At 39.2% G+C, this 14,472-nt stretch overlaps 1 protein-coding gene across 1 annotated transcript; it reads left to right on the forward strand.

Moving 5' to 3' along the window:
- Positions 1–2,019: 2,019 nt before the first annotated feature.
- Positions 2,020–12,102, forward strand: LOC124717099 (40S ribosomal protein S19). The gene is made up of 4 exons (XM_047243805.1): positions 2,020–2,105; positions 2,394–2,464; positions 3,469–3,638; positions 11,855–12,102. The coding sequence occupies exons 2-4, from the start codon at positions 2,394–2,396 to the stop codon at positions 12,049–12,051; spliced, it is 438 nt and encodes a 145-aa protein (XP_047099761.1). The 5' UTR covers positions 2,020–2,105; the 3' UTR covers positions 12,052–12,102.
- Positions 12,103–14,472: the final 2,370 nt, after the last annotated feature.

Consider the following 14,472-nt stretch of genomic DNA (forward strand, 5'->3'; position numbering starts at 1 on the left):
TTCCTGTATTCCGTAATGGTCCAACTTCTGGAGCAATATTTTGTGACCAATACAATCAAATGTCTTAGTTAAATAAAAAAAAATATGCCTAGCGTTCGAAACCTTTTGTTTAACCCATCGAGTACCTCACAGAAAAAAGAGAATATATTATTTTCAGTTGTTAAACGACTTCTAAAGCCGATCTGTACATTTGATAGCAAATCGTGTGATATAAAATGATCAATTATCCTTACATACACAGCCTTTTCAGTAAAGTTAGCAAACACTGATGGTATAGAATAGGTCTAAAATTATATGCATTATCCCTTTCTTCCTTTTCATAACGTGGCTTTACTACTGAGGACTTTAATCGTTCACAAAACTGACAATTCCTGAACGAAAAATTACAAATATGGGTAAATACCAGGCTAACATGTGCAGCACAGTACTTTAATATTCTGCTAGGCACTCCATCACTTTTAATGCCTTTGACTTTAACTATCTTTGTCATGTAGTCTACTGTGCAAATTTTAACATAAATTTCTACTTTGAAGCCATATTGCAAAAACTCTTTCACTGTATCACAGTGAGCAACCTCCAAGTCATATTTGGCAGATAGATTAAATAAATATCTGAGTGAATTGTATCATATCACTGACACCTAAGTTTCTTCATAGCCCAAACTTCTGACTTGTGCACATCCCTTAACTAACAAATTAGCCTTATGACAGACTATTTGCTCTTATAACTCTCTCTTTATCTTAACGACCTACTTGACATCGATAGCTTTTTCGCCTGGAAGCAGGAGTGCTGATTCAAAAGTTTGATTTTCAGTTTGTGACTTTAATTCTTCCTGAATTGCTTCAATTCATTTCTGCGAGTGCCTAGATTGCAACGCTCCTTCCAAAGTTGATGGGTCTGGTTCTTGTGAAATTTTAATATGATAGGACACGTATTTATCCATCTTCTTTGGTCTTGGTATTGGGGAAGATCTTCTAGGTACTTGTTGCCGTGGTTCAGAGTCTTCATTTATTTCAACTGAGTCTGGTTCTTCTGAAACACTATTATTTGGCATGGCATCCCTTGAATCGTCTTGCTCCTCAATGTTCTCCTCTTCATTTGGTTGGTTACAGCAAATGATCAGGGTCACATATTCCTGATTCGTCATTACTCTTTTAATCTGTTTCTTCTTAAAGAATTACATCTCTTATTTTTATAATCCTTTGATGAACAGATTGAACTACCGGTATGCCTTTCTGTCTTTACAGTGTCCGACAAGCATGCACTGAACACATTTCTTGTCCCATTTGCGCTTATTGGCTTTTGGAACGTGAACATATGCCTTATTGCCGTATTATCTCAGATGTCATAGGTTACCTTTCTTCCCTGAGAAAGCCTATTTTGGCGTTATATTATTCAAAGCTTTTATTGGTGATCTGTTAATAAGATAAACTGCGGTGGAGACTGCTTCTCCCCAAAATTTGATAGGTAATTTTGTGTCAAGTAACATACATCGTTCATTCTCGACGATCGTTCTATTGTATCTTTCTGCTACACGATTTTGTTCTGTAGTGTAAGGAACTGTGGTTTGATGTTGTAGTCTCCCTCCTCCATCCATCTATTGTCCTCATTAGACAATGCCCAGTCCAAATAATTAGTAAGCAAAGTCTTTTAAGAAGATTTGAGAGGCGCTAAAATTACAATAAACTTTCAAGTTTACTTAGCTTGTCATGTTGAGATGGCTCCAGGTCTTCTTGTCTGGGGTCTGATTCTTGAAGCTAAAAATCTAACATCAGGTCCTCATGGTTGTTTTGAACTAAATAAAGTGGATGATCGTTGTTGCAGAATTTTTAACATAAATATACTTTTCACCGATTTTCTCACATTTTAGTATATCATAGAAAGCTGAAATTACATTGCTCACACCTAATATACAAAAATACTTCCAATCACATGTGTAAGTAATTCATGCCTATGGAATCCCGGCAGGCCATCTTCGTTTACGCCACCTATTATCTTTGGTGGATGTAGGTGAACTGTGAAGTGTGAACTAATAAGATCTGTGGTCAGTTCCTTCTTCCGTTTGATTGCCCTGTTGTGAGTTGGTTGTAAAGTGAAATACGAAGGTAATGTTGTAATACCAAGAAAATTTATAAATGAACTTAATTATGTTATAGTTATTTCCACTTTAGCGTTTATAATTTATTTGCTTGTAACGAATGCTGCCGTTATTCGGTGTTACTTGTTGATTAGCAGAACACGTGAGTCTCTTACAAGGCTGATCATATTGTTGAATGTTGACTTGTTTAATGTTAGAGAAAATTTTGTTGTGCTGCGTGGCCAGCGACTGGCGCGTTGTGCGCTGCTTTTTTCATGCCCATTTAATTCCAGTTTTTAAATTGCTTCATTTGCAGATGCCATCCGTGACGCTCAAGGATGTCGACCAACAGAAGTTCGTCAAAGCGTTTTCGGCGTTCTTAAAAAAGTGAGTTTGCGTGTTATGGAAATCACTTGAATAGACATAGATTGGTGTAGATCTTCATTATAGGAGTAGTGCTTCAAATTTATCTAAATATGCCCCGAATCATCGCCAAAGGGCAGCCTTGGGTAATTAAGACAGCCAGAACATATCCACAGGAATAACTTTTGTTTCCTACTAGAGCAATCAAAAATTTACAAAACGCCGTGATTGAAAGCACAGCCCTTAGAGAAAAATAGGTGAAATGTCTTATATAGTTAATTCGTAACTTACTGTTTTTACTGTTTGATGAAAGTGGGGGCAGCGGTTAGTCGGAAATGTGTTAACATCCTTGACGAGACCAGTTTCTGCTTTGATTCAGGAGATGCAACAGAAGAATTTGATGAAAATTCAAATAAGGCTTGGAAAGTGTTTATTCCTTGCCATTGAAAGACCAAGTGCGAGATGCTTCAAAATCCTGTATGACTTAGATTATTCCTTTTATGTTGTTAGTTGGTGATGCGAAACAGCCCTACTCTAATGTCAAAAGGTGTTGCACAAAGAGCTCTTTTAAAGTTTAGTAACATTAAATTGTAGTTTAGAAATACTATTTCTGTTTAAAGGTTTGTCTTGAGTTCTTGATCATATAACACCCGATTATAGTGTTTTGGCAGTAGCTCATGCGTTGTCTTAGAATTACTCCAGTTGCTATTCTTAAGTGTTCTAAACAATTCTACAAGCAACTGTCTAAAAATTTCCCTGTAATTAGCTGAGATTTGTACTATTTTATGCGGTAATTTCCAGACAGTGTCACATGAGATAATGTGAGTTTTCTCAGAATAATAGCAAAAGTTAGTTTTGTGTTATGAAATTACTTCAAGCACTATCCTAATTATTTGTTGAATCATACTCGTATACTGTCAGGACCGTGTTTAACAGTAATTTTTGTTTACAATAGATATTGTAGGTCTGAATTTTGTTTGTCATACTATTTAGTTGTATATTTATTTTTGAAACTGTTTTGCTTTCAGGACTGGAAAGATGAAGGTTCCAGAATGGGTAGATTTGGTGAAAAGTGCAAGGTTTAAGGAACTTGCACCATATGACGATGATTGGTACTATACACGTTGTGCTGCTCTCGCTAGGCACATCTATTTCAGGTCGCCAGTTGGAGTTGGTGCAGTAACAAAAATATTTGGAGGTACTGGCACTTCTAGCAAAGTAGACTAACATATTTTAGTATTCATATTATTATTTGCATCTGTCAGTATTTTTACCATCAGTATGTGAACTTCTGGCGAGTTTTAACATCTCTAGTTATATTGGATTTTCGTTGGTTCTATGTGGAAAATTTTCATCAAAAGTACTGTTGCCTAGTGCACATTTTTGGTGTGCTCCTTTGTTAAATACATGTTGGCAAACTTTCAGTAAATAAATATGGAAATACGGAAGCGTCCGATCCCACCCGTCTGCTTTGACCCATGACGTCACAAATATGGCGGAAACAAAAACAAACACACACTTTCCACAAGAAGCCTAATGACACTTAACGGGACAAGTGCGCGAAATGGGGTGTTTTAGGTGGGAGCCAAACTAAATATAAACAAATTTAGACACCTTGCATAGCTACAACGTGTAAGTGAAGACAGCCATGCATGAATACCCACCCACCTCCCCAGGGGTCGTAAACCCTGCAACCCATAGAAGATAAAGATGCTTCAGTAGTTGATTAGTGGTTTTTGTCTTTAAAAAAAAAAAAAATCTCACGGGATAGAACGAACAGATCAGAAAGATAAATATAATAAACTAAAACAGAAATTCGAGGAAACAGATAATTAAAATAAGTAATAAGTGTTTTTAAATTTAAAAAAATCTCACGAGATAGAACAAACAGATCAGAAAAGTAAATAAAATAAGATAAAACAGAACTGGAGACAGCCACACTCAAACCAAACTCCGCGCCGTCATGACGTCACACACGACAACACCCTTACGTCATGGTTAAAGCCGACGCGTGGGATCGGACACTTCTGTCGACCCATAAATATATTATTGGCATATGTTGTTCCCCACTGCTAATTGAGCAGACCTTAGTTAAGATTGCTGCTGCTATTGACTGTTGCCTCAAACTAATTCAGACTAAAGTACATATAAGGGCCAGGTTTTTGTGCAGATCTCTGCAATTTGGTGACATTGGTCATGGCCGGATGAGTGAGATTACATGGTAGCTGGAAAGAATCGCCAAATATAATTATTTCTTTTCTTTAGAGACCAGGAAAAACTGCTAATACACTGATTTGACTTGATGCTTTGGTTAGGTTAGAATCCAGCAAATCTCAACACTAGTATAAGATTGCTGTAATAGTTTGCTGTAATGGTTTGATGTGTTGTGCAGCTTGAAATATGTATTCATCATTACAATAACCTGCTTGTATGGCTATCATACAGGGGAAGCTCAAGGTAGTGTAGGGAAAGACAGATTGCTACTTACTGTTAAAGAAGACACATCAAGTTGCAAATAGGCACAATAAGACTTATCACATATAGCTTGTGGCCACAGCTTTTATCAATAAAACACACACACAATTACCAACTCCAGCATCTTGGGCCGGAATCACCTTGTATGTCGTATTTCCTATTCTGCCAAAAATTCCGGCAATGTGGTTGCATTCTAACTGTATATATCAAAATAGTTAACTTGTTTTCATTGGTTAAGCTTGCATATGAATCATTGGCTGTGTGTCTCTCCCACAAATTGTCATGCAATCTGTTACCAACAGCTGCATGCAATGGAAAAGCTGCTGTCACTGTTAAGTGCACTTTTACCTTAATTGGAGAGTTTGCAAGTTTGGTCGGGAGTTAGTGAAGCCATTGAATGTGATAGCAAAAAGATATGGGAGATACGGAAGCATCCGATCCCCCCCGTCTGCTTTGACCCATGACGTCACAAATATGGCGGAAACGACCATAAACGACAATTCCAATATGGCGCGTATAAAGTCGTTACATACATATTATAAAGACAAAAATACATCCAAAAACAAACACACACATTTCACAAAAAGCCTAATGACTCTAACGGGACAAGCTCAGGAAATTGGGGGTTTTTGGGTGGAGACAAACTAAATTTAAACAAATTTAGGCACCCACCCCCATACAAAGCCACGCAAAACGGCGAAAAAAAATTGACATCACAAAACTCACCAAATACCACAAAACACTGTATTATCTGGAATCGGACACTTCCCTTGACCTATATAGATCTACAGCAGCTCACGATCCAATAAATTGGGATCGAACACTTCCCTTGACCTATATAGCTTAACAGCAGCTCTCGATCCCATCTCCCAATACAAACACCAACATACACCACCAAACATTACGAACGGACACTTCCCTCCAACTATATAGCTCAGCAGCAGCTCCAAATCCCTTAACCTATGTAACTCAAAAAAAATCTCCCAATACCAATATCAACCTTCACAGCCACAAATTTCAATGAAACACTTCCCTAGACCCCAAAACACACACACACACACACACACACACACACACACACACACACACACAAAAGAAAGTTCCAGCCCCACAAACTAGATTGGCCACCACAATCTCACACACACACACACACCAATGAAAAAATACTAAACCAAAATAAAAACCCAACCCACCCACACCTCAAACCCCCCCCCCCTCCCGGTCAACCAACCCAACCTCCCCCTTGATGACCCCAAAATAAAAAACCCACAAACTAAAACCAAATGCAACATAAAAAAATCTCAATCCCACACTAAAACTCAACAGAAACTTCAACAAAATAGATCCTCCACAACTAAAACAAAAACCAAACACACTCCCCCCCTCCCCACCTTAACAAATACTCTACAACAAAATAAACCACCCACCCCACCCTGAGCCGCAGCCACCCACCCACCTACCCAGACCACCCTAACTAACTACTTTCAGCCTATATATTTTACCCACAGCCCTTAAGAAAACCCGAACACAATAGCCCTCTGGGACACTCTTCCGCCAACAGTACTCATCTAAATGAGACTGAAGGTTAAATCCCCTCTCACCCAACCCCCTATACGAAGAAAAAGCATCAGAAACTATTGTGGACCCCGGCTCTATATATTCCTCAATTAACCCCACTAATTCGGCCTTGGACCTCCCTTCCACAAACCAAAAAACACATTTGGAACACCCCTCCCCCGGAACAACAGCCCCCCACACTCAAAAGACCAGCCACAGACTTCCCTCTCCAATACTTCCTTTTCCCAAACTGTGACCCGTCCACCTCCACAACCACCCCATGCCCCCCTCAACCTACTCATGTACTTCATAAATTCTGAACACACTTCACGACAAAACAAATACCAATCCAGTACCACAGCCTTCATTGAAAGAGGTAGTATGAGTAGCATTTTCTTTGGTGATTTATGTTTTTGCTGCTGTAGGTATTGATTCAGCGTATGTAGTTCATTTACAGTGTGACCGATATCTAGTTACATACTTGTGTACCTGATTATTAGTGCAAAATTGCAATTGTGACTAGCAAAATTGACAACAATTGGCAGAAACGATAGTTGAAATGTAGACCTGTTCCTCATACTAAAATTTGCGTGTTTAGCATGATCTCCATTTCATTTTCACATTTATTAATCTCTTATGCCAAATATGGTAATGGAGAATCCTGGCAGGAAGCAAATAATTAGGAATAAATGTAACAACTCACTCAATAGTACAAGTGTTGATTTTTAGCTATGGAAAGTGCGTAAACAAAACAGAACTTCCAGATGAATCCTTTTTAAGAGAGAGTCTCTCTCTCTCTCTCTCTCTCTCTCTCTCTCTCTCTCTCTCTCTCTCTCTCTCTCTCACACACACACACACACACACACACACACACACACAGCTACATTGTACTGACAATGTTGGAACTGGATGCCTCTGCTATTTGATGAGTTTTTACCTGTTATTGCTAGATTATTTACATTACACCAGTGCTTTCCATTACTATATGTAAACTTACAAGAAAAATTAGTACACTTGGAAAGACTGTAGAGTTTGATCCATTGACGGCAACTGGAGGATAGCAGATGTACTGATAATGGTTTCACCGTCGTCCATCAACAGATATCGTAGTGGCATAGCTATCAGTGCATCATCTGTGTCTGCCCTATAATAGGGAATGCTCACAGCCAGAAGGATCAGTGTGGCGCAATAGTATGGAGCAAGCAGGTAAACATGGCACTGAGATGCACTGAGAAAATTTGGAAGGAGTCAGATTGTGACCTTCCGAGTGACAGGATTTCATCTAGGAGAGTTGGCACACAATTGCACACAATTTGGATGTACTGCATGAGTTGTGCAGTGATGCTGACATTAGTGGTCACATGCTCACGCCTGTAGATGAGGTCCTGGACATCCACGCAGCAGAGAAGGCTGCCAGGATTGTCATATTGTAAGGGCAGCAGTGGCAGATCATACAGCTACCACTGAACAGATAAGAGGGCTTGTGGGCCCAGAAGTGTCAAAACAAACTATTGTGAACTGGTTGTTAGCAGTGGGACTATGGGCATGCACACCTCTAGCCCATCTTCCTTTTATGCCACAGCATTGAACGTGCACGACTAGACTGGTGCCGTCAGAGGGGCACTTCAAAGGTGGAATGGCATGCCGTCTTCAGCGATGAATGCTTATTATGCCTGCTCGCAAGTGATTGTCGTTTGTGCATAAGACGGAGACATGGTGAGACTGCATTCGTCAAAGACATACTAGTCCAGCCCAGGCCCTATAGCTGGGGGTGCGATAAGCTACAATTCTCATTCAGCTTTGATGTTTCTGGAGGGACTGCTAACCAGCACTAGGCATGTGCAGAATGTTGTTAGACCTGTTCTGCCATTTTTGCAAAAGGAGGGTGCTATGTTGTTCCAACATGATAATGCTCAGCCACACACTGCTGGTGAATCTTAAAAAGTGATGTGCAAGACTTGCAGCAACTTCCCAGGCAACGTGATCCCCAGACTTGTTTCCAGTCGAGCGCATGTGGGTATATGATGGGATGAGAAGTGATCCGTATGAACCATCAGCCGACAACACTTACAGAACTACGTGGACAGGTGTAACAGGTGTGCCATGATGTATCTCAGAGCAATAATCGCCAGTCAGCTCCTGCATTGCCGCCTATGTATGCTACGCCACATACCAATATGGTTATTTTAGGATGGGTCGGTGCCTGGTGGAATTGGAAACCCTTAAAAGGCAGTACTAATTTTATTATTTGTTTACTTATAATTGTTTTGCATTTTGATAGTGTAATATGGGCCTTAGTGAAAACATAAATAAATAATAAACATAAGCCATTTCCCATAATCAGTCTACCTTATGAGTAGAAACTGGTAACTGAAGTGGCTTGGTGAATGAAAAATTGGATTATTAGCATTTGAAGTGTTGCATTCCTATTATGCAGTCTAGCTGTGTTTTATGGTTTCATTGAATTTTGGAATGAATAGCTGGGTTGTTTCCTTGTGTGTCACCCTATGCTCATCTCCACTAGCCTGGAATCAGGGAGACATCAGAGTATTTTCCTCTGGAAACTTATGAACACACTAATTAGGCACCAAAATTTTAGTAGTGGTAAAAGTTTTGGCTGTAGTGTAGAGACATTATAGTGGTGTTAGTGGTAGTAGTACAGGTTTCTCCTCTAGTGCAAATAATGTGTTGCAAGAACACAGTAGAGTGAGTTTGAAATGGGGCATGAAAATCAAAGCAACCTGCTGTCATAAAAAATGACTGAAGAATTTTGCAGTGTGTGTCAAATGGCTGCTTCAGTTGGTAGTGCTGATGATAAAATCAGGCTGGATAAATTACGAATGTTCTGAGATTTGAGAGAAATGTTACTCTTAAACTGCTTAACCAGATTGAGGTTGAAATGTAATTGTAGACAGCGTGCAACAATAATAAAATTTTTAAAGGCATCTTTATTTCAAATTGAATTTTAAAATTTATCATTTCAATTAATTATTTTTATCCAAATACAGTAAAATATAAACCTTCCTCTGTTGTGCAGAAAATATCAGATATTGTACTTTCCAATAATAAATATTTCGAAATTCATTAATGTGTATGGATTTTGCGATAAAATTGTAGTTGGACTTGCTCATAGACTCTTCAGGCTAACAGTGAGTAGTATTTAATTCCTAAGCAGAGGTTATGCTCATTTAGTTTCAGGATGCGCATATCATAGCCCAAGTAGATCCCACTTTTATCAGAGTTTTTCTCATACTCCTGTAATGTGAGATGATTGATCAGATTTGGAAGTAGTGAGGAAATGCCTTGTAAGCCTTACAATCCAGGAAACGATAGAAAGAGCTCGGTGGTAAACAGACTTGTATAGGACACTCATATTTTTGATTTGGCATGTGATGTGTTCTTGCTTGAGGTGGAAAAGGGACTGATTTATGCCCTGTTACAAAGAATAGAACTAGGTACAGCGGGTCAGGTCAGGCAGAGATGTTCACTGTGGATGTTCTTGGCAAAGATAGAAGACAAAATGTTCCCTGTTTGTGCATTGTTGGCCACATATTTGGTTCTTTGGAAGTTCAATATTTTACATTTCATTGTCACTTTATCCTTTCCTGCAATCCCTATCCTGTGCTTGGAATTACACAACTTTCCTTTTGAAAACTAACTTGTTGAAGTTAATGACAATGATGAAGTCTTCTGCCCTCTACATTTGAGCAGCCTTCTTTCAATAAAGTGTGAGACTCATTAGGAAAATGAAGAATGTTTTTGTTTTGGCACATGACCTCATCTACTCTCACTGTTGACGTCTCTTCCTACCTTTTTACACGTTTGCTTCAGTAGGGCAGCAGCTATGACCCGATGCAGCCACTTATTGCTCAGCTGTGCTACTTCAAATGTGTGCAAAATTGACAATCCCACTGTGTGCTGAGGTGCGCAGTGTTACCTGCTTTTTAAATGCGCATAAAGTCTGGCTTGTTGAAATTTATAGACAGATAACTGAGATTGTGGTGGATAAGTGAAGCATCAGTTCGGAAGTGATGTATCGTCTTTAGTGGTGGACGGAAGAGTGTTCAGACAAACATCGCTCAAGCAGGGCTTCAGTGCTGCCTGGCAGACTCAAAGCAACGATTGAAACAAAAATCCAAGCAGATGAGTGCTTCAGTTAGTGGAGTGCAATAATTCTTTCCAGGCATTTAAAGAATTGCTTTGTGTGAGATTTAGAGCAAATCTGGGCTATAAAAAAGTGTGTGCCAGGTGGATTCCTCTAATTTTGTCAGGCAAATGCAAAACTAAGCTAATAGCAGCTGGAGGGACATTCCTCAGTCGCTATGAAAGGGATGGTGATGAATCACATTGTCACTGGTAAGGAGACTTGGATATCACATTTCACATCTGAAATAAATCCCGCACCTGGCCAACTTGATATAGGTTTTCTGCGATTTCTTTAAATCACTTCAGGAAAATTCCTGGTTCAGCCACTTTCCTGAAACCAACCAGAAATAAAGCTCCAGTCAATGGAATGGCATTATTCGCAATCCCTAACAAAACCATAAAAGCAAAACAAATTTTGAGCACCAGTAAGATTATGGTTACAGTGTTTTGATATTGTAAGGGAGTTCTGCTCATTGACAACATGCCTAGATGTGAGAGTGTAAGTGCAATAGTCTGTCAGTTGCTTCAGCGACTTGATTTTGCGTCTCCACTTGCAGCGGTAGTTACGCAAGTTTTTCTTTGGTGGGAAATGTTTCATCAGCCACCATAAAGTCTGGACCTAGCCTCAAGTGAATCACTTATTCCCCAAATTGCAAGATTTTTGAGTGGACAACGCTGTGGAAGTAATGATAAACTTAAAGAAGCTGTTAATTTGTGGTTCAACGGCTTGGCAGCAACTGAGTATGCAGAAGGCATAGAAAAGCTGGTAAAATGGTATAAGTGCCCAAATTTGGTCGGATGCTGGATAGTGTATTATAAAAGTGTATCCTGTTCATAGGTTCTAGAATACAACATGCAAATGACCATGTGATTTTATGATAAATAAGTTGCCAGTACATATTGCATACTGAAAAATTAACTTTAAGGTACTGATTTATATGATCTTGATTTCCATAGATTTGTTGCACTATGTATGCATTTTAGTGATGAAATTTTCTGTCATTTGCATAATTTAACACTTTATAATTGAACTGTTGTATGTCTTTAATGAACACACTGATAACAAAATAAAAATAATTCATTTTAAGTATTGTATGCTGTTTGTGATTCATAGCTTCCTAATTTTGTGAACTATAAGAAACAAGTTTGCTTTTTTGAGAGTTACTCTTAGTTAAGCTACTGCTGATCTAAGAGAAGGGGTCCAAGCATAGACTTTAACTAAGCATTTGCTCCTAGGTCGCCAGAGAAATGGAGTCTGCCCATCACATTTTTGCCGGGGGGCCGGTAGTGTTGCAAGAAAAGCATTACAGTCCTTAGAGCAACTGAAGCTGATTGAGCGAACTGGTGATGGTGGACGCCGACTAACTGAGCAGGGCAGGCGGGATCTTGATCGCATTGCTGCTCAGGTTCGCCAGAAAAAAACACTGGAATAAACGATACTTTTGTATGTTGTATCTAAAAATAAAATCTATATTGTAAAGACATCCGACTGTTTTTTCTTTATTCGAGCTATGTTGTTACCTAGTTCTTGTACTTAGTTGTGATCTTACATGATTATTTTTAGTGTTTTAAAGTTCAGTGCATTCAGTAAAATGTTTTTTTAGTATGGCGTGTTTTGGCAGCATGCTTCCATCATAAGATGGATTTGTAATTAAAATGAAGTGAAGTTAGTTTCCTTTTTTGTTTATGCCAGTGAGGTTTTGTTTTTAAGAAGATAAATTTTTGATGGTAAATTCGTTGTCTAGCACACAGAGCACAGTACAAAGTAAATCAGAACTTAACACCTACACTGTTTTTTGTTTACCGTAATTCAAAGACTTGGATTGATGTAAACAAATTTTGGTGGTGGCCATGCTTACTGGTAGGCAGTTGGTTGGTTGTCGTGTTGACATGAAAACTGTGCAGTGATTGCAACACAGGTGGTATGTGACATTGCTGCTTTCATAGACAGCCCTGTCTCTGATGGGGTAGGATAAGCCTGTAACAGGTCTGGTTAGGAAGTGCTGGTTATATATATCGGGCAGGTCTTGCACCTGGGTCTTCCACAGGGATATGAGCCATGTTGTAAGGGAGTGGGAGTGGCATATGGATGGACCAAGAGGTTCGGGGGGGGGGGGGGGGTGCTAAAGTTACCACTTTAGGATGGGTGGGAATGATCTTCAACGGTTCAACGGGATGTCCCTCATTTGTGAACATGGTGATATATAATCAAAGATCTGGCCAAGCATATGGTTCATTTGTTCCACTCCAGTATGATAATGGATGACGAGGGTGATAGACCTGTCCGACTACTTAACAACCTCTACTTTACATGTGCAAAATGTATTCAGGCATTTACATATTTCAAATTTGGAGCTTGTTTAATAAGGGCATATGCAACCAATTGTGAATACCATCGTATTTATTTTATGTGGGAAGTGCACCAAAATAATTATAAATGAAACATTGTGGTTCTATTTTAAGTATGGTGTGGTTTTATATTTTGTTTTTAATGGGTCATATGGTGTTTGGAACAGTGACACGGTATGTCAAACCTGACAGCCACAGACCTAGGGACCCAGCAGTAAATTGATCAGCATACATAGCCTACAGAGGGCAGTACTCTTAAGATGCTCAGATATTTGGCTTTTTTGTGATGACTGGGAATGTGGAAAATTAATATCTCTAGCTTAATATTCCCTTCGATATCGTCAGCTTCAGTTATTTACTTTTGTGTTTTGGTACTAACATTTCTAGTTGGACACTTTAGAGTGTGTGTGTGTGTGTGTGTGTGTGTGTGTGTGTGTGTGTGTAACATTGTATCATTCATATTGTTAATAATGAAGATGGCAGAGGGTGGAACCTGGTGCTAGCTGATAATGTACTCTTAATAGTGAGAAGTGATCCCCTGACATATCATGCCGTCCAATGTCTCATGGCCTGCTTGTCAAATGCTTCAGAGGTTTATAATTTAATCCAGGGCATAGAGCAGACTGGCAGTGTGGAATTTTAACTACCACAATGCCTCTCATTAGCTGTAGTTTGTTTTTATGCTTTCCTGTTACCTTTACTTTGAAATGTATATTGAACAAAGCACTGGTTTTTTTTCTGCAATGGAAGTGAAGAAACATTGTGCATCATTTGTCACACGGCCAGAAGAGGAACACAAGGATTACTGCATGTATACTGAATTATTACTTTATGAAGCAGGAGTATTGTGTGCAGGAATTCTTAAAGACAAAAACTAACTCCCAACATGGATGCCATGCCGCTAGAGCTAGTGGGCAATGAAATAAATGAAACCAGACATGGACGCAGACTCCATTGGGCCTGAGGGGCCCGAGCTCCTTCTAAAATTCGTTTGGGGAGGCCCCCCCACCCTCGCTCAGCAATTTAAGAAAATTATTGGTTATATTATGCTTTGTAATATCACAAAATTTTGTTGGAATTTTTTATTTTCTTTGTTTGACGATAGTTACTTTTCAAAATACATTCAACAATGAGTTAAAACAAATAATTATCATGCGAATCATGATAGTTTTACGGTGCTGCGAGCACACTTAGAATTTATCCCGGTGCACGAACCTTCGGGTAAAGTCTGGCGGCCACAGTGACTCCAAAAGGACTGGAGCAGAAGCACCTGGAACCCTCCACCTTGCGTCGCCTTGACGCTTAGAGACATTGACGCCTTGGCTGTATAAAGCCCACCCTGCTGTTGCAGTCATTCAGTGTGGATAGTTTCATTCAGTGTTTAGTGTTCTGACTTGTGTTTAGTGGACTATTTTATATGACTATTTTATTCGTTTACATTAGTCTCTTAGTGTATTCTTTAATCATCAACGAAGACTTTATTGGCTGAAATGAGACCCCCCAGC

Source organism: Schistocerca piceifrons, chromosome 9 (assembly GCF_021461385.2).
Source record: "Schistocerca piceifrons isolate TAMUIC-IGC-003096 chromosome 9, iqSchPice1.1, whole genome shotgun sequence".
In the NCBI taxonomy this organism is placed as follows: Eukaryota; Metazoa; Arthropoda; class Insecta; order Orthoptera; family Acrididae; genus Schistocerca; species Schistocerca piceifrons.